The sequence below is a fragment of the Empidonax traillii genome, unplaced genomic scaffold (assembly GCF_003031625.1).
Source record: "Empidonax traillii isolate 1590-97213 ecotype Southwest subspecies unplaced genomic scaffold, ASM303162v1 scaffold151:size923898, whole genome shotgun sequence".
In the NCBI taxonomy this organism is placed as follows: Eukaryota; Metazoa; Chordata; class Aves; order Passeriformes; family Tyrannidae; genus Empidonax; species Empidonax traillii.
Genome location: NW_020955344.1, coordinates 420,783 through 444,953, shown reverse-complemented (window position 1 = coordinate 444,953; position 24,171 = coordinate 420,783). Strand labels below are relative to the sequence as shown.

Below are 24,171 nucleotides of genomic sequence, written 5' to 3'. Positions count from 1 at the left end.
TCAAAGGTATAAATACATATATGACTTTAAAGAGAAAAAAACCCCATCAGTTACTGATTTCCTGGTTGCTCAAGTCTCACAAATCCCCCAGCAGTTTAGATTTACAAGTACTAAGCATTTCAGGTTTATCATGGTTTCTAAATACAGGCACATGACTCCTTCAGTCCACCTTCAGCTTAACAGGACACTGCATGCTTAATCCCTAGGTAAATTTGACTGACCTCTAATGTTCAAAGATTAATGCTCTCAGCATGGCTGGTGGTTAACAGTAAAACATGATTGAGTCCCATATTTCAAAGCTCCTAATTATTCAGCCAACCAGCCAAACATCCCTGTCTCCTAGTAGTATCTGGAGCAGATGTCCTCCAGAGGTGTGCACCACTACGGCTTCACAGGCAGCCACAGAGGAACTCTAAGGATGAGCAAGAGTTCTGCCAACCCATGGCCCTGTAGATAAGTGCTGCCAGAGGACGAAGATAAACAAATAGCCCACAACTGATTGATCTCCTGAAATTTTCTGGGTTTTTGGGGCTATAAAAAAAGCTTGGTTACCAAACTCTACTTTGCAAACACAATGTTGTGTATGTCACACATAGCCTTGAAAGGAGTTTTCCACACCAAAAGCCTGTGGTGCTCAAGTGTTCTCTGTGAAAGGACATGCTTTTCATCACAACAGCCCTCACTGCAGGCTGCAAATTCAGCTCAGCTCAGGTCAAGCAGTGATTTTATCTGCACAGCTAAATAAAGCGCTTCGTGTGAAACAGTTCTACTCCCCTTTCAAGATGCAAAGCCAGTCCTGCATTCTGAAGTTCCCTTGCAATACCTAATTAAGGTATTTAAATAAATTAAATATAACAAAATAAATACATGCTTAACTGCAATTAAAAGCAAACAGTCTAAATAAAAATACTTCACAGGTTAGGACAGCATTCTGCATTTCTCCAGCAGTCCTCCCCTTCAAACCTGGAAGTCTGTATCATGGGACTTTAAAGAACGTTGTAACATGAATCACTCCAAAGAGAAGGATATACAAGAGTTTGATATGCAGCTATGGTATCGTTCAGCTAAAATATTCATGTCTCTTACTATGCCTAACCCTCTTGTGCAACAGTACCTGCAAGTCTCTGGCTGATACAATTGCAAACCACAGAGAGCTCAACAGAAGTGTGTTGATGCCCATTATCTCAGCATGCAGACGTTTGCCTTCACCAGGCTACCCAGCACCTTGTGTCCTTGCAGATGATGCAAGTTACTTCAGTGCAGTCCACCACTTTAGGGACTATTTCATCATTCAAAACTCTGTTCTTATTTTTAATAACTGATAAACAACCAGGCAGTACATATGGGTAAATAAATTTTAAAACAAAAGGCTAAAAAGCAGCTGGCTGAAGGAAGGTTGTCAGACTGATCCTTTAAGAATGCTAAACCTCATGTAAGATTTTTATTTAGAACACTGAAGAAAAAGCTGGTATTTGTTAACAATCCCAAATTAAGAGATACTGTCCCATGCCAATACATAAGGCCCAAAAGAATAACATAATGAAAAGACTGGAGTAAGAGACACATGATATTTAAAAACAACAAGAATGTGCAAATAAAGTTTAGTGAAAAGGTGTTATGAATTCTTCTACACTGTGTAAAAAACATCTGTTCACAATGAGAGAGGAGCAATAGCACATGCATTATTACAGAGATCACAAATAAAAAACAAAGTGCCGCAAGGGAAAAAAGGAAAGGGAGGTCCTATAGTTTTTTTCTCTTAAACAAAACACATTCTGCTGTGAAAAGAGCCACTGCACAAGGCACTAGGTCCACTGGGGGAAAAAAAAAATTGCCATTGTGATCAAGTTTCAAAAAAAAAAAAAAATTTAAAAAAAAATTAATTTTGATCAAAACTGGAACAAGCATGCAAAATAATTATTAAGCTAAAATGGGAACAGAGAAGAGTTTCATGCAAGAGAAAAGTTTGAATGCTGTAGCTTAGTGAGAAAAAACTAAAATTAATTGACTGTACCCTACAAATACATGAAGAGCAAGCACAAAAGGGGACCTTTTCACCCCTAAAAGTCAGCACTGACACAAGACTAAAAGAATATAAAATTCGCTATGAACAAGCTAGTGCAGAAATCATGAGACCTCTCTAACCACTGGAGGAGTAATCTACAACTAGTTTTCAGTAACTCCATTATAATAGTCCAGTAGATTAATTATAGCTTGATAAAACACTGCTGCTTGGAGGCTGAGAACCACTGCAGGGAGGTGGAGGGAGGGGATTTATTCTGCTATATATAAGCACAACTGACATGGTAAAGTGAGAACAAATTGTCAAGTTTTTCTTCTCTTAAACTCACCATTTAATCACAAATATGTAAGCCATGACAAATATGCTCCTTAAATTACATCCTGAAGTACCACATTTAAAAGGTCCCACCTACATGGTAATTTCTAAAGCAATCTCCCCAATATTTCCTCGACAGAACATAAAACATTTCTCAACGAGAGTCAGAGCAAGGAACAGAACAGAAACTTGAGCTATGCTGAGTACAAACTGCAGGCACATGCACTCCGAGTTTGAATTGAATCCATACTGCTTCTTGTGGGCAATACTGTCTGCTCCAGCCATCTGTTTGAATGAGCCTGGGAATAAAAACAAACTTGGTAACACCCAAAACTTCCGTTACACAAATAATTGTCTCTCTCCTTGCTGTGTTTAAATGATATGCTCCTAATCCCTCCAAAACCCTGGCTGAGCAGCTGACAGGCTGTTCAAGGGCTTGCCTTCAGCAGAATCAGGAACTTTCTGGCCTCACCCAGCCGTACCCAGCAGTGCTACATTCAGGCAGAGGAATGGCATGCACACAACTCCACACACCAACAAACCAAATCCCAATTTTTGCTGGCTCTCTCTTCCAGCTGTGCTAACTTCATTCAGATGTAACAGAACAATTCAGCCAGAAAACCTCTACTGATGGGCTCCCATTCTCTGTCACTTCCCCAGAATGCTCCCATCTGTCACACTGAGCATTTTCCAATCAATGACATTGATCTGTGGCTGGCTCAGTTCGTTTGCTGACCAAAAGACCACTCTCAGCATCAAGGTACTGGAGCAGCTGTTTAATGTAATTAAATGTGTGTGGGCAGGGGAGGGAGCATCCATAGGGACACTGCAGAGGGCAGGGAATGGTTTTCTAAACTGTCCTAAATCACCCCTGGCAACAGGACACGCTTGAAAACTAGAACATGACCTGGAGGTGTATTTGTTGCAATGGCGGGGGGGGAAAACATGGAGATTATAATGTAAACAGATCAAGAAAAGAGCATCCACAATGAAACGAATGGAAAAACCTTGGTCGATCAAACTGTTAGCAGCCAACAAAAATTATTGTTAATTTTTCCTCTGAAGATCTAGAAAATATACAGTGCTTCTCTGCTTTCCTAACAAATAACTGTGTGGCTTTAAAACTGGAATGTGCTGTACCTTGCACTAGTAACAGAAGAGTAGTAACTACTTAGCCAAGTAAGTTCCTTTATTAATACAGTCTGTCTGTCTGATTCTCTCTCACACATATGCACACACAGTATTTCACTGAAGTTATGCCAATTATCTTATCCATCATGCTTTTTATTTTATAAATACACAAATCAAGGACAATATAGGAGGGTGGTGAGAATATAAAAATATTTTTTGAAATGTTACAAGTTTCTTCTCATCGCCAATGCTACTTGCCTAAGATAAATTCAACAGCTAAGAGGGAAAAATAAGAGCAGCTTTTATCACTTAAGTATCAACAAAGCATAGAAAAAAGATATACAAGAAGAACTGGAGGTTTTATGACAAACTGAGTTAAGTTCCCTACCAAAAACAATGAACGTAAAATTCTGACTCTACTTCTCTTGCCTCAAATAAAAACATATAAGACTACTGAAAAGTTTAACAGCAAAAGTTTTCAGACGTCACTTCACAATGAAACTTGCCTTTTACTGAGGGCCTTATCCTTCACACAGTGGTGTCAAAGGAAAGACATCCACCCATGTCAGCCACTGGCAGGTCAAACGGCAGACAGCAGCCCTGTCTCCGACCTGTTTGCACAGCTTACAGCTCTCAAGGCAGAGCAAAAGCAACAGACAGTTGATTTCTTTAGAGTATTTTTATAGCTTGAAAGTAAACTTCAAGGCCGCAAAATGTCAAATATTTGCAGATCAATTCAACAACTCATAGCACTCCCTGCCTGCCTCCTCTTTTTCAGTCTGGAAACAAAGTCCACCCACCCTGCTCATTCACAAGGAAAATCCAAGTTCCTACATGGTGGATTCAGTGTAAAAGATAATTTCTTTCAGTCATTCAAAAGCGTGAAAAGACTCTCTCAGCTCTTTCTCCTTATTTCTAAAAGACCTTTCTGTTAATAAGAGAACAAAAATTATACCTTTATACAGGTGTAGCTGTAGTCAGTCCCATGCAATGCTAATAGGAAATCATGATGAAACCATTCACCCTCTGTAATTAAGTCTCAAGAAAGAACATTCCCAAATGTATTTCATAGGAGTATAAAACATAGCTGTGCCTGATCCCTTTTGGTTTTAAACTACCTCACATGTGCAGTGAGGTTCAGCTTATATGTGGGACACATATACATTTGTGTAAACACCTCCTGCAAATCCAGAGATCCAGGCAAGGGAACCGAGAGAGCTCCTGAACAGACCAGATGCAGATCCTGTCTATAGCTTAGGGTGTGCAGAATTTCCCTCTATTGACCAGCCTGGCAAGATCACCATGGATTGTAACAGAACCCAAACAAGAACTTCCCATACAGACAGGGGTTTTGACATCTGTTTGCTTTGTTGCAAAATCAGGTTTTAAAGTTTCCAAGAAATTTCCACTCAGAAGAGGGAGACACAGCAGGAGCTACCACCATCTTGTCAAAAACCTCTGAAGAAAGCTCACATTGCCTCCTGCTGGGACACTGGGAATTCCTGCTTCAGGCTCAGTGCTCAAACTGTGCACATCTCCCATCTTCGTTCTGCTCTGCCACCACTGCCTGTGTGTTGTGTTACACTCCTGCAAACAGAAGTGCCAAATCCCAGACACCTTTCCAAGCCCTCCTCCCCAGCTTCATACTGATAGAGGAAGACACCTACCTAACAGATATAAGAAAGAAGTGAGAAGAAAGAGTACAAATTAATATAAACAGAAACCACTGCATCAAAACTAAAATCTGACCAGAAAACATGGGCAAATTTTGCCTGTGTGCTGTGTTTCTGAAGACTAGAAAAGTCTTCAGTCCAGGCAAGTCCATTTTAACATCTAAACCCTCTAAAACTGGAGAAGAATGCAAAAATAAATGCCAAGGTTTGATACATTAATACAACTATCCATGTTTTTAGCATACCAGGCAATATTCTTCCAATAAGAGCATCTAGTAACCAAAAGGACTCCTCTTCATTCTTTGTAATAAGAATCAGGTATCCAGCAATGAAGTTCATGCCCTGTAACAGAAAAAAAGGGTTTTATGTACGCACTTATCTTAACAGTTTCTAGTTTATTTCTTTTGATTAAGGGCTAAGTTACTACAATTCTACAAAGTGTGCGCAGTAAGTAAAATCTAGTAATGGAGACCACTGCTTGAGTAACCTGTTAAACCTGCATGACAACAGCTAACAAGAATTATTAACCAAGATCAAGGAGAGGAAAATTAAAAGTTTAGTAGTCTACACTTCACTTTCAATTTTTTTTTTTTTTTTTTAAATTCTAAGGCCCTGGCCCAGTGTAACTGAAAACTGCTTTGATCAGAACCAAAACACAGCTGTATTAGATGAGCAGTACAAACACAACACATCACACCTGCAGGTAGACAGTGAGGCTACAGGAGGAGAATGCCTGACCTAACCACTCTTTAAAGTTGCAGTTCCAGCAACTTTTACAAGCTGTTGCTGCTTAACTCATCCAAAGGCTACATACAAATTACTTGCTCCAGTACATATAACACTGATCCTCTGAGGAGACCAAACACGCAAAGAAACCATATAAGGTTCTTTTAATCTTCTTCTTTCTTTAGCCCATTAAACAGTTAACGTACCAAAACATTTTAGGAACAATTTGACATGTATTTTGAGTGGAAGCTACCACGGTTTAGAAGTTGTGTATGTGTTATGTTGTGTATAACCACCTCTATATAGGAGCCTGACACTTGCAAAAGTGAGTCTTCATAATTCTACCCCTTCTGTTGTTATAAAAATATTAAAATTATATTTTAATAAATACATATTACTGAAAATAATAAAAATCATCTTTTGAAGAATGGGAATAAACTGCTTGGGATACACAAAAAGATTTTTTTTTAGTGACTTCAGTGTAGGTTTAAGTCCTCTTAACTCTCCTTCTCTCCAGACTTCAATAAATACTATTCATATTCTTTTAACTTTGGAGCAGTTGTATTTACTGTACTAACTTTCTTAACTAACAAGAAGTATATATTAGCACACATATCCTTGCTGAGGAAGGGGAGGAAAAAGGAGAAGACTTAAGTGAACAGAAAACATGTTCTGCTCATGACAGTTCCCACTTCTTTATGATCCTTAAAGATTGCCGCTATTTTTCTTGACTGTCAGACTGTCATGAATCAGCTTTTATCTTCTTTGTGTCCCACAGGAAACTTTACAGTACTTGACAGTGACAACAGAAGCTTTTCTGAGCTGCCATCAAAGCAGTATCAGGTCGAACTTCAAAGAAATTTTCTTCCTAGTTGCCTTATCTATACTGGGAGACTGGCACCAAATAAATGCTACCAACTTCCAACTACATGATGTCACATTAATGTTGGTCTTTCTGTATTTTGAAAGACATGACAGTGAAAACAAAGGAAATTGAGATCTCATGATGCTTTGTACATACCAAGGACTGTTTCGGGAAACATGGCAGAAGGGAGGAAGGGGGAAAAGTAAGCTCGTTTTCCCTTCCTCTCCAAATCAACTGATCTTGGTATAGCCATGCACGATAAAATATTTTACAAATGGAGCCAAATTTGATCCAGCTAGCTATGAAACCGGCCATGGAGTAACTCATGAGGACATTTGAATTTGCCTGAAGCAATTCATACCCCACTCCCCTCCCCCAGAGCAATTTTAAAAACAGAAATAGTTTGTGGATGTGCTTCTAAAAAACACAATCAAATGGACAAGAACAATAACCATGCTGAAATGCAGTATTGTCTAAAGAACAGTGACTACATACCTGACAATATCCTACTGCTTTATTATGATGCCCATATGCCACCAACACGTTGTAGAGTGCATGCTGCAAACATGGATCAGCGGTTTTGCGGAATTTTACATTATCTGGAAATGTTCTGTTCATGTCTGGACAAAAGGAAAAAAGACCAAAATTAAGAGCTGTTCCTTCTTTCACTTTCCAAATAACTTCTACAGCTCTTCTGAAATACAACTGAAGCTTCACTATGGTTCACGGAACTGTTGTTTGGGTGGATTAATTTTAAGAAACAGCTTTACCTCCATTTTGGCTAAAAGGACACTTGCATTCAAGGATAATCTATTCCTAGAAAGAATAAGCCTATTAGTGCACAGAAACCAATTTCAAGCAGGCCTAAAGAAATTCTCCTGCAGATTGGACTCTCTCAATATCTGACTGCAAAGGCTTAAATGAAAGCAAACCAGGTATTTAGACTGACAGGAACAAAACATGCCAAAGGTATCAAGTCAAGAGGCATGAAATGAGCTGTGCTTCTGGGAAAGTATAGTCTTCCAACAAATCAGATGAATTCGCAATTGACTTATTCACTGAACTGCTACCAAACAGTCCCAAAGAGCTAAAAAAACCAGCCCTGCAGCTGATGACTTCCACTTAAAAAACACTTTTAAAAAGTCAATTTTTCTCCATGATGAGAAGAGATGTGTTTTTATCGGGGCAAGATCATTGAGAAGGAGAGCAATTTTTGATATCCAGACAGTAGAGCACATTCCTACATGCTTCAATCTTAGTCCTTAAACAAGTAAGGATTATGGAATTACTGACATTGCCAACCATTAATTTCTTTCAGACCAAACCTGAACAGTAGGACTAATCTCTCCTTATAAAGGTCTAAAAATTAGACAAACAAGTTTGAGCTATTCACTCCAAAACACCCTTTAGTTGTTGGAAAGAAACAGGCAGAGTTATTTTTTGGCCTGCTTCAGTTTATAAAGGGAGAATCCAAGTCCAGACTTGTGCATTTGATTTTTGAACAGGATTTTTCTCCCCAATTTAAACTTCTATAGGTAACTTTGGAGATTTTCAAAACCCAAGAGTTATTAATAAAATACGAATAGTTGCTTGGGTTATATTTAACAACAACAAAACCAAATTGGGTTAAAGTTAAAAACAAAATTCAGGAACAGTACCTCTATACAGATCTCCATGTCCTAAGAATTATCATTTCTTATCAGCCTTTTCCGGCATAAAGGAAGAAGTCTGTTACAGCTTGGACACAAAGTTCAGCTGGAAGCAACCAAAGGAAGAAAGCTCCCCAAAATCACGAGGAGCGTAATGGAAGTCACAAGCATTAAGATGTTGTCACACTAATCTCTATTTCTTCCTTTTAAAGTGAACAAATAATTTACAGGAAAATATTTCACTTCACCTCTCATGTGACTGAAAAGAAAAACACAAGGGGAAAGACAACTTTTTAAGAGGACCTGAACAACAAACAGTTACAGGACAAATAGATTTGTTTTGTTTCTTCTTGGTAGGAATAGCAGCATAGTATTTGCATAATAAAAATTTACTGCTTATTAAAGTATATGCTGGGTATTACAGAAAAGACTAATGGTAACATTTTAGCCATGGCTCTTCTCCTCAGCTATACAGACCAAGGGTGAGGGGGGAGTACAAAAAGCCTGTCACATACAGAGCAGAGACTACTCAAACGGAACTCATCTGTCATTTCACAAGGAAGGCCTCCAGTTTAGAGAACTGGCTCCATGTTTTCTGATTGCAGAGCATGTTTTTCCCACAAGGACTGGGGGAAGTCTTCATTAGTTTTATGAAGGATTTAAAATTTGCCTTTATATTTAGTAACAGTATTTTAGTTTAGGGGGAGGGACAGAGAGAAAAACAAGATACAAGAGCTAGAAGGCTTTGTCCTTAACAGAAGATACAGGGCATGGCCTCACAGGTGCACACAAACCATTACATTTTACCATACTGTAAGACAACGGTCAGAGATGACTTGCAGCAAGTGGCAGGAACAGGCAAGAGCTGTTCATGTGGCTTCAGCACTTACACACACTTTTACTACACCTGTTCCAGAGGAGACTTCCAAACACCACTTCCTCGCGCTCTGCACAGACCACCCTCTGACCTGTTACCCACTAATCTGCTTCATTCTGAATAGTCATTGGTGTTCAAAGGAACACAGCATCAAACTAGTCCAGTTGTGAGGGGAGGGAATTATATATTAAAAACCAGTATATATTAAAAAATATATATTTTTAAAAATTGGAATTCTTTTCAAGCAGAGAAATGAACATTAGAACTTTATACTGCTACATAAATCCCTAAATTATGACAAACTTGTCACTGTGTGCAGATCTGTTTATAAACAAACTAGGTATGGGAGCACAGAATCAGGAAGAAGGCCACAAAGAAGGCCACATTTGTCTCAGAAACTCTGCAAACATCAGATAACCTAAGACTACGAAAAACATTCAGAGGAAGTATCACTACAGACTTTACTCCTCCAGTTCTCCCTTTGGCTGTTCTGGTAGATCAAAGACCAGAGGAGGCAGCCATTTGGATATGACCTGATATGGCTCCTCTCATAGAGAGCCAGAAGAGCTCACACTGCTGTTCGCCTTGCTCTTACATGGTTAAATGCCCTAAACTCAAGTGAAAATTCCCAACCTTCACTAATTTTTTAACATTCAGAGAAGCTTATTAGTGCTTTGATAATAAAATATTTCCTGTCTCCAGTGAAATGGCAATGACCATTGTTTGAATTACTTTTCTGAACCTGTCATAAACTCAACTAAGCTCCTGCAACTACCATCACACAGGCAGATCCTTATGCCAGCAGTCACACAGAACAGCACAGGCTCAGAGGGCTCACTGAAAAATATCAGACTTTAGGTTTCTCAGGCCCTACAACTCCTGCTCATGAAACATAGAAGTAGAAACGCAGATATTAGCTACACAGACACACCTACTCTGATATTCAGTGGCCCAACCTAAGGGGAGATTACTGCAAGCAAGATATGACAACTTACACTTCAGCCTTTTTGCAACCAGCACGTAGCTGTGAATTAGCAGGGCAGCCACTTTTCATCCTGCCAACATCACTTGTCCTACTAAACTTTACTATAATAGGACATGAACAGCAAAGAATAGTAGGAATGCATGCCCTTCTAAACGTGCACATAAATGAAGACATGAAAATTTCCATCAAAATTTAAAGACCTGCATTCTCTAAACTCTTGTTTTTATGCTTGGAATAAGAAGCCTGCTCTCTCCTATGTTTTTCTATTTGAAAAAGAAAAAAAGTTCAAACAGCAAATACCATATTTAAAAAAAAAAAATCAGCAATAAAGTTCATCAGTTAAGCACCAGGAAGTTAAAGGGCAAAAGTGGTGAAAGAACAGATTAAAGATTTAATTAGTTGAAAGACTTCTGTTGCTATTACTAATCAGACTTTTCTTTAAAGATTATACCACTTCTTTACACAGTTTACGTTGCCTTTTTTAACCTGATTATACCCCATTAAAGTCTCTCCCAGATGAAAACAAGTCCCAAAAATACATGAAAATTGTTTGGAGATTCTGGGCACGTAAAAGAAACAGGACACACTGGCTCGTACATGTTTTAAATTGAATTTGAAATAAAGTCTTTCATTGACCTTGTCTCCTGCCCCTCCCCTGGAAAAAAGTGTTGTTGCTGTTCCCTTGTTTTCAAACCACAGCATTGCGCTGGGCTGTAACTTTACAGCTAGGATGTGGGAATAAACACAGTGCATTTGTGTGGAAAATGCAACCATGAAAAGTGAACAGCAGTAGGATTCCACATCTTACCTCAAGTCTAGTGTTAAAATCAACTACAGTAATGGGAAAACAAGAGGCAAAAGCAAAATCAAAATCAATGCCAGACAATAATTCAAACTGAAACAGTTCTCAGCTAAATCGCACTATAAAATTTGCATGGTCATCAGGAGCACTGAATTCACTAAGCATATTAAACACAAAGTTTCCATTCACTTTAAGTACTTTGTTCCTTCCATCATTCCTATGTTAACATTGTTTCTTCCTTTCTAAAGAGAAAACTACCACTCTGGAGTCTGAGGTCCTCGTTTTATTTTTCTCCCCCTCCAACAAAATCTTACAGGCTGTTTTTCTTTATATTTTCCCTCACTTTTGATTTTCTCTTCTGCAGTTTTCCAATCAATGCAGTAGCTCTTCCAAAACTCTCTTTCCTCCATAGTTAACAAACAGATCTTTATCTTCTTCCAATATTTTTCCTCCCCCACAAAAATATTTTTATTTCATTTTAACCTGTGCAAAAAGCCATCTACTGACATGACATCACCCTTCACGTCTTTGTCTAATACTGGAAAAGAAATTGTTTTCAACTCTGCTGTAGCAATTGTACCCCAACTGAATAGTTTGAACCTCCTCCAGGCCCTTACCAAGGCTGACTTTAGAAAGTCATCTTAGTAGCTCTCTCTGTATTCATAGTTACAGCTCTACTGTTTCTAGTCCTGAGCAGAACATAAGGCTGGCTAGTCTTCATATTCATAGGAACGTCAAAGTTTATGCTCCAAAATGCCTTACTAAGGCGTGTAGTCCCAAAAGCCCAAAGCGCTGCTGTTGCAGGGAGAGGTGAAGGAGAAATGCAGCATAAACCAGAAGTGCTCAGATGGTTATCCCAACTTGAATAAAAATCCATACAGCCCAAACTTTAGGTACCTGAGTTTTGCAAGAGGATAAAGACAACAACTGTACCTGCCATTCTAACCAAACCAGCTCAGCATTGTCCCTGTTTGGAGCACAGCCCAACCTCTTGACTTATTAACTGGGCAATTCAGCCAACATCAGCTTCTCTATAAAAGCTCTGCTGTAGCAGGCTGACTAGTTTCAGGACAAACATCAATTACATCAAACTTCTACTTCCTTGTCCTCACCTGCTGCCTCTTTTTACTCACAGTGGGTCAGTCTAAGGTCTAGTTGCCCTTATATCCTGTCACCAGTATTGGCCACTGATCCAAGTTCATTGAATGCGCATATGAAACTGGATTAGTACACGAGGGGTATTTTATCTCCTCCACTTCTCCCAGGGATTTACATTTAGCGTTTAGTATTTCATGTACCAGGTGGATTCCTCCACCTGTCATTTTATCCAATTCCCTCTCAAACCAGTTCATACTTCTAATCTCTGCAGCACGTAACAAATACCACAACTCAGTGATACGGCAAATTTCATTGTATCCTTGGTTCCTAAGTTACAAGAAACAAATAACAATTGCTCACCATTCATCCTCTTTGCACCATTTATAATTCATATAAATCTATTAACAGCATTTTCTTAGCAGTCTTTTTCCTTAAGCTGAAATCCCAGCATACTCCACCTGCCTCATATGGACTGTGTACCCCACCTTCAACAATGCCTGCTGCTTCTCCTACTGTAACAGAAATATGGAGAAACAGACTCAAAGGGAGATCTCATGGCATAAAGTTATAACTCTTCAATCACTTAGGAGATGACATAATACTGTTTTCTAGTTTGTTCCTTCCCAAATAATTTCTCATTTTCCTTAAACACATTCCTTAATGCTTTTAACCACATGATGAACCTATGAACCTGGAGAGATCTGTGCAGTTAAAGAGCTTATGGCTAATCTAATTTACATTAATTCGGTACTTAAACCACTACTACAGAAACGTTAAGTTTTCCATGACACAACTTGATCTCTAGCATTTAGGACATAGGATGGATAACACGGATAAACTGCATTATCGAGACAATTACCTGTTCTGATTGCTTCAAGCAGCTTGTCATTCTTCTCTCCTTCAAGCAGTCTGTGGTAGTATCCAGGGTTTTGTTCCATGTTGGTTTGGGCCCCACTCACAATCATCCAGATCAATGCACGGTGTTCATTGGGGATGCCTTTCCTGATATATCTCTTCACTGCAAAAGAATAAGTTTGGGTTTTGTTTTGTTCCTTTTTTAAATAAACAAAAAAATCCAGCTGTATCATTCTTTTAGAAATGAGCAACCTAAAGTTAAGAAGTCATAGGAAAACTCTTGACTAGCGATTATTATGTTTTCTTTCCTATGCTACCATTAAGAACAAGCATTTGCTTCTCAGCTGCATAGTATCGTTTAGATTCACTACTAAATTCCTGTCACTCAGACTCCCCAGACAGATCTCCAGACCCTGGCTTTCCTTTTTCCTCTCTTCCCCCACTAGAACTTCGAATCCTTTCCTCTTCTTCTGCCTTTCTGGATAGAGATTCGAACAGCAAAGTTTGCCCTTGATCTTTGTTCTTTTTCATTCAGACAAACACTGATTTTTCCTACATTACCAGTGGCCTCTGACATGACAGCTCCTTCCCTTTTGTTATGCTCTAGTATCAATAGCTGTGTTAACTCACTCCAGGGTTTCAGCTTAGCATCTCACCACTGAAATCATGGCTGAAACTGAGGAATATGAAATATGTGTCTGCTGTCTAAAGGACCTCTTGGAAGAACTGGAGATGTGAGTGAGCAGCAGATGATTTTTCCTGGAATAACTGGGGAAGTTTTTTCAAATCTAAAGTAGCTCTTATCTCCTGAATCATATTCATCATTAGGGTGTGCTTTAGGATTTTTTGAAGCAGATGATTCAGTCTTAATAACTGGGATGCAAGATTACAGGAAGAAGCATCAGGCTAATGATAACCAAAGCAGCTTCCTCCTGGGAATGATACGAAAAATATTAATAAGGAGCCAATGTTGCTCATTGGTACATAATCCTAAATCAGCATTATCTCTTCTGACCCAAAAAGAACAGCTGAATGTTTGAGATTTTCTGCTTTTTTTCAGGGAGAATAAAATGATAAAGCATTTCTTACTAAATGAATGAGACATTACGAATTAGAGTATCAACTGCTCCTCCCTAACCTCTATGAGAGTCAAATAGGAGTTGGGGGTTTTATTACTCACACAAAATATCATTACCTAGCCAGGTTTTATCCAGTCATGAAGATCTGTAAATCAAGATAAATGCTACCTAAATTAAAGGCCTTAAAAATAGCAGACTTAAACAAGGTTTTATAACACAGACAGACCTTCTAAATACATTTCATCTAATTGCAGCCACCTATCCTTTGGAAACTAAAGCTGCTTCCCCAGTGTCAACAGATATGCACATAAAATGAGCATTTCAGCCACCTAAAATCTGGTACTTTCCCTCATAGAAATATATTTGTAATAAACACCAGGTCTTCAGGGTAGTTTTTGTTTATCTTTTTGATAAGGATTTATACTATGGGTTACAGTCTCCACTGTTGTAGCTGTAAAGTAACTTTAACTACAACCTTCTTTTAGGTAGACTGGAAATAATTCACTTGTTTCTCTGGTGGCTTAATAATCCCCACTTCATCTTTTTTTTACAAGTTCTTGAACTCTAATGCTCAAGAAATTCTATAGATAGAAATAGTAAATACAGGAATGAGTATGAAGAACCAGTCCCATTTTAAGTTAAAAAGAAGAGACATTCAGATGAGCCATCAAATGTCTCCAGGAGCAAGCTTACTGGCTAAAATACTGGATATTATCATATTTTAACACATAATTCCAATGGTATTTTTTTCTGGAAGCATAGCCAACATCCACATCCAACAACACACATTAAATTCAAGGGAAGCAGGGACAGTGGCACAAGGGGAAAGCAGCCCTGCAGCACAGCATACACTCATTATTCCTCAGTGTCATCGTCCTCATGCTAATAGCCAGAAGCTTGTATCATCCCAAGTGACTACTGACCCAGCTCCCCCACTCCCTGAGGAATGGAAAAAGCCCTTACATGGTGCTTTTCATCCTCACACCACTATCACACTTGCTAGAATCTGCAAACTGATGTACAGAGGAGCAGCAAAGCAGTTTTGAAAACAAAGACGATTGCAATTTAGTTTTGCATATAAACATATTATTTACATATGTCATATTCTATGCACAAAGCTGTGTTGTTTTACACAAATACGTTCCTATTGTTTGCTGTCTTGCAGGTTCACCTCAGGAACTGAAAAGCCCACAACAACCGTTCACACTCCAGAATATCCTCCCACTCTAACACCTAACTAGCTTTCACAGATGGAGCCAGATCGTGCACGGGGTCTCCAGTCACACATCCAATGCCAATTGTAAACCAAGATCTCTTGATCTCAGAAGCAGCACCGCTGAATAACACCAAGTCCCGAGTATCCACACACAGAGAATCACCTCCAGGACAATCAGAGTGTACACAACGTAGTCTGAGTTTTAAAATATACATAGTAAAGAAATATCTTTATGTAAAATTTTTACCTCTGTTCATTAACAAGATACAAAATATTAATTTTTAAGCAAAAAAACCTCCTCTCGAAATAACTCAATCATCTCTGACACTTAGTGACAATTTAGAGTCACACTTTTTGAATGTGTTTTTCTTGTCACAAGAAAAAACAGGTACATGATAGGGTAGTAGTCTAAAAGTGCTAACAAATACCAAAGTAACTTCAAATATTCAGAAAATAACATTTTTCTAATACTGTGCACAACTTATAGTAGCAAGATTTAACAGTAAGTCACACCTGCCTGTCCTCATTTAATGGTAGAATATGAGAATTTGGATGGCTTCTGCTTCTAGATAAAAGTTGTATTTACCTTTTTGCCCTTCTAACATTCTTTCACTCTACAACATAGACTAAGTTTATGCAGAAAAAAAAAATTGAAAAGAAAAGGTATCTCATCTTAAAAATATTAGAAGAGTGTGATCTTGAGAAGCATCTGCACTTACTACTTTTTCAATTACTAACAATTAATGTTGCATGCTAAGGAAACAAACAAATTTGGGCCCCAGAAGAAGAATTCTACAAAAAGAACAGAAAAAAGCATTAAAAAAAGGAACTGAAATTTTATTTTATGAATACATCACAGAAGAAACAAAGCAGACCCGTGCTGTGAACATTCAAGTTCCAGTCAAACACAAAACCTGATTTTCTAAGATGCTCCTTCCTCCAACCACTGGCTGGAACAGAAGTGCTCCTGTTAAAACCACTGTTTAGTACATTTACTTTCACCTTTCACTGTATTTTATCAAAGACCAGAAAGCATTTTCTGCTACTGGTCAGTTTTGACTAATCCATTTACAGCCAAATTCTGTCACGTAGCACACTTTGGGTCAGAATTAGGCTACTTTGAGAAATTATGTCGGACAGTTTGCTGCCCATGTGCAAGCAAACTGGCAAGCAAGCCAGAGCAGAAAGCTGTATTTTGGTCCCATAAATACAGAGCTGAATGGAGAAGAGAAAACATTAGGAGGATCTCAGTAGTGGCAGAGGGAGAGAGAAAGGAGGCAAGTGATGAATAACAACTAAAAGTTCTCATGTGCAGTGGAAACTAGGTGAAGATAACAAGGGTAGAGGGAGAAACAAAACACCAGAAAATTAACAAAGAGACTGGAGAATGAGTGAAAGGAACTGTCAGCCAAAATTCCCTGACCCGCCCTGCCAGCAGGTTGTAATACAGAACAACAGGATACACTGCCTAATTACCATTGCTAAAACCTCCTCTAATTATTTTTCTTTATAGCAGAACAGAATTATATACATACATACCACACTGGATATGAGGCAAACACAGTAGCATGTGAACATATCACATTTCCATACTGGAAAATTAACACAAGTCATCATTTCCTCCTGTTCACATGCACAGAAATTATGAGCTTCTCTGTGTGCAGACAAACGGGTGTGGAACTCCTGAGACACCACACACACCTCTCTCACGTCTGCTCACAGCAAGACACTTTGAAACGGCCCTGACAGAACTCAAAACATGGGATCACAAATAGAGCTGTTGCATTCCGGGAGGGAAGAGGCAAATCAAATATTCTCAGTTCTAGCTTATGGCAGAGCCAGCAGCTCCTGAGCAAAGCTTCAGAGCAATCAAGTCAGGGCTTGGAGGAGGGAAATTCAGTGCATAACTAAGCAGACCTCCTGCTCTCCAACTGCCTGTGAGGAAACCACGGCAGGATCATCTTGAAGGATAAAGCACACACCTAAAAAACTGCTCACACAATTCCATGTGCATATGCAATGGACTTCAATCTTAACATCGATGTAAGAAGGAAAGTATTAAAAAAATCAGTAATTGCACAGGTCAACCTTTCACTCTCCTCCGAGGTATCAGTTGAGGATAACACAGGAAGCTTTTTGTAACAACTTTAAATCTACACTCGAACTACATTTCCTCAACATTGCTTAATCCTGTCACTCTCCTTAGAATTACATATTACATATGTACATGAGAATGCACAGCCTATGAATCCAAGTATCTTTAGCAAAAGTTAGCAACATCAAAGATGATGTACTAGCCCACAAGAGCTTGTGAAAGTCAAGAGCCAATGCCTATATCCATCCAGTGGACTTAGAGAATCCCCTTTTTTTCCCCACAGAGCAGCCCATCAGAGACAATTAAAGCCACGTTGAAGGTGTGTCATTACGTGGCTGGTAGGGCAGCATGACCATCTGAAACCTGGTGGAGTTTTGGACAAAGTTTTGACTCCAAAATAAGACCAGAGGCATTCACACTGTTTGTATTACAGTAACATTCTGTGTCTACAATGCTGGAACTGGGAACACAAAGAGAAATGAACTCACAGAAATTGCTAAAAGCTGCCATTGTTACCATTCACACATTTTAAGAGGAGGAGATGAATCAAAACCTGAGATTATTTTTCCATAACAACTAGAAGACTAAGTTCTGCAGAGTCTCAAAATCCTCACCCATTCAAAATACCACAAAGTTATCACTGTATACAAACTTGATACCCTAAACAAAAGCTTCTTTACATTTGAAGAAAAATAAGATAGTAGAAGTAGATACTTTCTTACTAGCAGCATATGATCTAGCAACTACAGCTCAAATCTACATTTTCTGGGATTTTTCAGACTTAAAATAGACATCTGTACACAAAATACACTGTTACACTTAAAATCTCTCATTAGTTATCATCCCATTCCTAGTGTCAAGAAAAAAAAAAAAAACACAAAAAACCAAAACCACCAGAATCACCAAAGTCTGCACCTCAAGCACAGCTCTAAATGTTTAGTTATGTTACAGTCAAGGCCTGATTAACTTTTGCTTAGTTTTACTCACTTTTTCTTTAACATACTTATGGAGAACTTTGCCTAATTCCAAAAGACACCCAAAAGAAAGAACGTTGAAGAGCACCATTAAAAGCAAAATTTAAATGTTCATATGAAAACATAACCCAGAGAAAAAGTGCAGGAAAACCCCACCCTTTAGTTCCATAGGACTCCCTGGCACCTTCTGACTCTTTCCATTTATTTCTACCTGTCTGTCTTTCAAGATAAAACATTACTAGACGTTTTCTTGCTTTTTGAGGCAGACATTAACACTTCATCAGCAGTGTATCCAGTGTTGTATTAGCTCCCGTATTCATTTTACTTTCTTCAGTTTATAAGGCATTTATCATCAGTTCTTACTATGCACCTTTTCAGCTGTGTGGTAAAATGTCATTTTACAAAACAGGATAAGGAAAGCTCGAACACCCCAGTAATCTAAAGAACTGTCAAAGAGTCAGCACCTGAAAGCCCTAACATCTTGATCCCTGGGGTTCAAGGCAGCATCTTCTACGTCTTTTTAAAGAGAGAGCAGAGTACAATGCAACAAATAGCTGCAAAACAGCATCTTGAAGTGCCAGTGCCATAATATCTGGGTTACAGATGTAATAAGATTCTATAGCATATGCCAAAAAAGGATTACTCCTTTTAAGCTTTAAATCAAATCTCTCTAATAACAGCATATCTGCTTATGTATTATCACTGTTTACAGTACCTGTTTTCATTTGAAGACAGAAACAATATTTAACATCCAAAACCACAAACCCATTGAATACCAATTTTGTTGGTTCCAACAGAATGCACTTTAACCTATAAGCAGACACAGCTCACCTTTTAAGCTCTTCTGTATACTGTTATTCCCCTTTAGGAGCTTGGACCATTTTATTGCTCTTCTAGTGAGTACCACTAGATACCTGGAAAAGAATGCTTCATAGGATGCATAATCAAAGTCTTCTGGCCTTTCAAACCCATATGGATCAACCCTACAAAATAAAAAAAGAATTCTTGTACATGTTTCTACGTACCTACAGCTGAAAAAAAAATATGCTCAAAACTCCCTCCTCCCAGCAAAAACCTATTTTACACAAACTTTTACACTCCATTTAGCATATCAAAGCTGTTTAAGTACATTAATTCAAATATGCAATGTTAGTCAGTTTTACTGATTTCACTGCTTTTACAAGAAAGGAGTTTTTGGAGCAAAGGATCTGTTGTCTACAAAACTGACACAAATTATGACCACACAGAAATCTGGGAGGAATGTTTCCCCAAAATACAGACAAATAGTTGAAAAGTACAAAGGTGTAGCATAACAGCTCCAATATGACCTGAGCTCTCTTTCTGCTCAGTTATGCACAGAAAAATGACAACAAATAGTGCAAGTTACAAAAGTTATTTTTAAAATGGGTAATTTCTGAAATCTTCTTCATGAAAGTATATGACTTGGAAAAAGAGACAAATCCTTGTGTCAATCCACCTTCTTCGTACGTACATCAAAAACACTCATCTTTTACAATTTTTCACTATTACAGCACATTATCTCAGGCAGCACGACACTGACAGAGTTTCAGAACTGCATGGCTGATTCTAAGAGTAATATATCAGAAGTCACCTTGCTAAATTAGCTTTATGGCAACTTCCCAGGGCGCTTTATACCTGCCAGCTATCACCAGTACAGGACACTCACAGGCTTTGTAGAAGTGAAACAGGCAGAGGGGTCTGTTCACTCAGAAAAGGTTTCAAGATAGACTTCGGAGCTTAACTTCCCAAAACACTACCCCTTTCATTCATGGAAAAGGAATTTGGCCATGGAGCAGCACTGGCACAGCCCTGGGAAAACTGGCTCACGGGAGCGTCACAGGTAGTAAAGCATGAATCAGAAGAGGAACAATTAAATGTTCAGATCTCAGATTGTAATTACCCAGTTGGCTGTTCAGAAGAGTCACCTTAGTGTTCGTGTACTTCTCATATCCGACACAAAACCTACAGGTGTAAAAGCCATCGAGACCCCCGATACAGGTTTCTCGTAAGACACAGAACGTGAAAACACCCAAAAAAACTCCCCTAACACCTCCATGAACACACATCTCATATTTACGACTGAGACTGCCCAGGCAGCAAGCAGAGATTAATTTCATGCTCAACTCCATTCCTGCGGTAGAAAGGCAAAACAAGGAGTCAGGACGCGGGGTTTTAAGGAAGCTGCCCTCCCTAACCTGCCCTCGGGCAAGGGAGGTTTCACGGTCGCTGCTCGGTGCCCTCCGCCGCGCCGTGGCCGGTTCGTGGCGGAGCTTCCCCTCGCCGCAGCCCCTCGGCCGCCCCTCACGGCTCCGAGCGCTCAGGGGGCACAGCTCGCCCTCCCTACCCGGGTGACCCGGCCCTGAACCCACCGCTCACCCCCCAGCCCTACCTGTACGCCCAGTCCCGCCCGTCCTCTCGCCTCTCCATCGGCCGCCCGCGCTCGGCCCCCGGCGGGCGGGCGCTCTCCAGGCCGAGCAGCGCCGCGGCCGCGGCCCCGGACGGAGCTGCAGCTCCCAAGTTCAACTCTCCTGCCGCCTCCGAGGGGCGGGGGCGCCCGGCGGGTCCCGCCCCCCGTGCCCGCGGCCGGGCTGGGCGGCGGCGGGGCGGCGTTCCCCTGCTCGGCTGGCCCGGCGAGGAGGTGCGCGTCTGGTTCTGATAGAGTTTTAGGTTTGTGTATTTCACATTTTTCTCGTCTTAAAAAAAAAAAAAAAAAAAAAAATCCTTTTTTTTTTTGAAAAAAAAAAAATCAAGTATCTCACTAATACAAGGTGAGAGTGGCTTCAGGTACGGCCCTTCAAACCAAAGGAATTACACTATAACCGGTCAAGAGAAATCACCCCAAATCATCACAGTCTTCCTTTTAATTTCCTTTATTTATTAAGTCCGTGCTGTATTATACAGAATCGCAGAATATTCTGATTTGGAAGGGACCCACAAGGATCACTGAAGTAAAACTCCTGGTCCTGCACAGGACAGCCCTAGCCCATCATGTGCCTGAGAGTATCATCCAATCACTTCTTGAAGGCTATCAGGCTTGGTGCTGTGACCACTTCCCTGGGGATTCAGTTCCTGTGCCATACCACCCTCTGGGTGAAGAACCCTTTTCTAACAAACTGAAGTGTTACCAACATTAGCTTCTGCTGATCAGTTTCCACCATAAACTAACATTCACATGAATATGATTTAAATAATAAATGGCAGGTTGTCAAAAATGTGGAGTGATAATACAGAAAATTCTACTACAAAAAAAATTGTACCCAAAAATTGGCTTCCCCATTTCTAGAACCCAGCTCTAAAATTAGCACGCTGCTCTTATCTTCAGAGGTGTTGAACCAAGCCCGAAACCCACAAGGACTCTGCCCTACCTGACTGCCAGCAGCTTAATTCATAACACGCTGTGAAACAGCAGGGAGAGAGCAAAATTATATCCCTGCTTGTCCTTTCTGAATCAAGTCTTGACTTTGCACTCAGCGAAGTGCTTGGAAAATTACAGCTACTGCTGGAGAAACATTATCTTGTTCAGCCAGCAAGTAAGAGTTGCTGAAGACAACAGATGGGATTTCACAAGGGAGATCAACAGTTGTTTCAGCACACTTGTCGAGAAAGCTACCTTCTCTCTGTGGGATCAAAGGCAATCACCCACTCAGAAATGTAAAAGTAGCTTGACTCTAATGGCAGGGAAAAAAATATAGAGATTTGTACTTGGTTCAACTGCCATTGCAGTGCTGTAAAAGTTCGTGGTTGTTCAGCAAAACGTAATTATTACCTTTATTTGTGGGAAAATTCTGTGCTTCAGCAGGGATAGGGCTTCTCCTGCAGGAGTGTGATCCTGCTCAAATTACTGTGTGGCATCACAAACACTCTCGGGTACTGGCAGAACTGGAAACTGATTACAAACCAGCCCAGGGAGAGCTGGCCGGTGCCTGTGCCAAGCCTGTGCTTGACTTGCCGCCAGCGTTGCCTTGGTGGAGCGTAGGCAGAGGCAGGCTCTGCACACAGCTCTGCCCCAGTGAGCTGGTCACAGTCTCATAGAAAATCCTTGGCAGAGGTGTGAATAGGAGGCAATGCTGTCCCAGAGAAGAGAAAAAGGAAGCCTCAGTTAACCAGAATATCCTCTTCTCCCACAAATCCTGAAGCCACAGGCTTGTTTAGTAACAGGGTTATACTTTACCTGACAAAGTCAAGCTCTTTTCTGCATGTTCCTTTTAAAATGGATCCATCAAAAGTTCCCTGCAAACAGCACATTGTTTCTGTGATTAATTAAGAGTACATCTGCAGTGCATCAAGGGAAGCCTTGTGTATACCACAGTGCATTTTCACTGTCAGCAAGCCTCAGATGTTATATACAGTTTCTGTTGCTCTAATACTAACAGAACAACTGGGTGGTTCACTCAGATTCTTGCCTTTTACACACAAAGGCTCCCATTAAGAATACTTAGAATATTAATCAATTAATAGAAATAATTCTTAAATTTCAGCACAATAATTGGATCCCCAGATTTTCTCTGATAATATGAGCCAGCCCACTGTCTGGCAAGAGATAATACCTTTGTTGTCCTTCACAGGGTATCAATGCTGCTCTAGTCTGGGCAGATGATATCATGTTGCTTTCAAAGGCATTCAAAGAAACTAATGCATAAACCCTTGAATCTGAAAACTGCATGTGCTTGGTGTTGTGATCAGCAGAAAAGGATACTGTTTACTTTTCATCTGGTACTTCTGAAGGAGCTGGTGACAGTGGCAGACTGCGAGAGGGCAGACTTAGTTGACGTTCAGACCAGTGAAGCTCACAGCCTTCCTACCTGCCACCTGGTGCAAAGGAAACTACTTTATATAACTTTTCCCTTACCACCCCACCTCCTTTTTGCATCTGAACCTTATCCCTGAAGTTTTTATGTTATGGTGAAAGTCTTTGGTAGAAATTCCCATCCTGTTGCTGCCAGAGTGAGTCCTTAAAATAGTGACTTCCCTAGGCATTTAAATGTATTCCTTGCAAAGGCAGATGAAGACAGCAGAGTGTGTTTCATGGGCTGAGGCATTCAAAGCTTTGCTTATCTCATACCCTATATTTTAATAAGCAAGGCTTCCCTTTTTGTGTTTGCAGAGCAGTTTATAAATAACAATACCAGGAAGATTTTCAGCCTTATCAGGATTTAGTCTGAAGTGTCTTCACACTTCCCAGGGCTGTGAGATGTGTTCTATGACACCTATGCTTGATGTATCATCAGTGATGAAATGTAGTCCAGCTTCTTACATACTAGCCCACAGCAGTTGTTACTTTTAGGCCACAAGTGGGGAAGGTGCATTAGGAGAAAATCCTCAATAATATTTGTGCCTGAAAGTATTTCTTCGACTGCCTAGGGGGGCCATAAGGATTCTTTATAGATTCTGCTATAGGACTGAGAAAGGATAAGGTGTATGTGGATGTATTGTGCCTAATATTTTTAAAACAGCAGGAGTGAATCTGTTAATTAAGAGATACCAATGAAAAACACCATTTCCAGCAAAGGTAGCAGCTCTGCTTTTCCAGACACTAAGTTTAAAAAAACCCCTTAACTACTCACAAAATGGTTAATAGCCACTGTTTAGAAAACACGAATGCAGCAGCATTGGAGAAGAGATAAAAAGATAATTCTGGCTACTGACTGGGTGTTGTAGTATCCTAAGTGAGGGATATGTGGCTTCCCTTGCTCATGTGATTTGCCATACAGCCACTCATCTTTGTGTCTCCTCTTAATAAGCCACACCACACAAGTATACACTGCTTTGTTAGAGCTCTACTCTCCC

At 39.8% G+C, this 24,171-nt stretch overlaps 1 protein-coding gene across 2 annotated transcripts in view; it reads right to left on the bottom strand.

Annotated features, from left to right (window-relative positions):
- GRTP1 (growth hormone regulated TBC protein 1) overlaps nucleotides 1-20,884 on the bottom strand; it is a 33,444-nt gene extending 12,560 nt beyond the window's left edge. The window contains exons 1-5 of one of the 2 annotated variants that reach the window (XM_027884618.1): nucleotides 20,774-20,884; nucleotides 19,195-19,346; nucleotides 13,004-13,162; nucleotides 7,229-7,353; nucleotides 5,388-5,484 (exon numbers count right to left, since the gene is read on the bottom strand). In XM_027884618.1, coding sequence (XP_027740419.1) covers nucleotides 5,388-5,484; nucleotides 7,229-7,353; nucleotides 13,004-13,162; nucleotides 19,195-19,346; nucleotides 20,774-20,811 — 571 coding nt within the window. In that variant the 5' untranslated portion in view covers nucleotides 20,812-20,884. The remainder of the gene's footprint in view (nucleotides 1-5,387; nucleotides 5,485-7,228; nucleotides 7,354-13,003; nucleotides 13,163-19,194; nucleotides 19,347-20,773) is intronic. The other variant, XM_027884619.1, reaches the window with a different exon arrangement.
- Nucleotides 20,885-24,171: the final 3,287 nt, after the last annotated feature.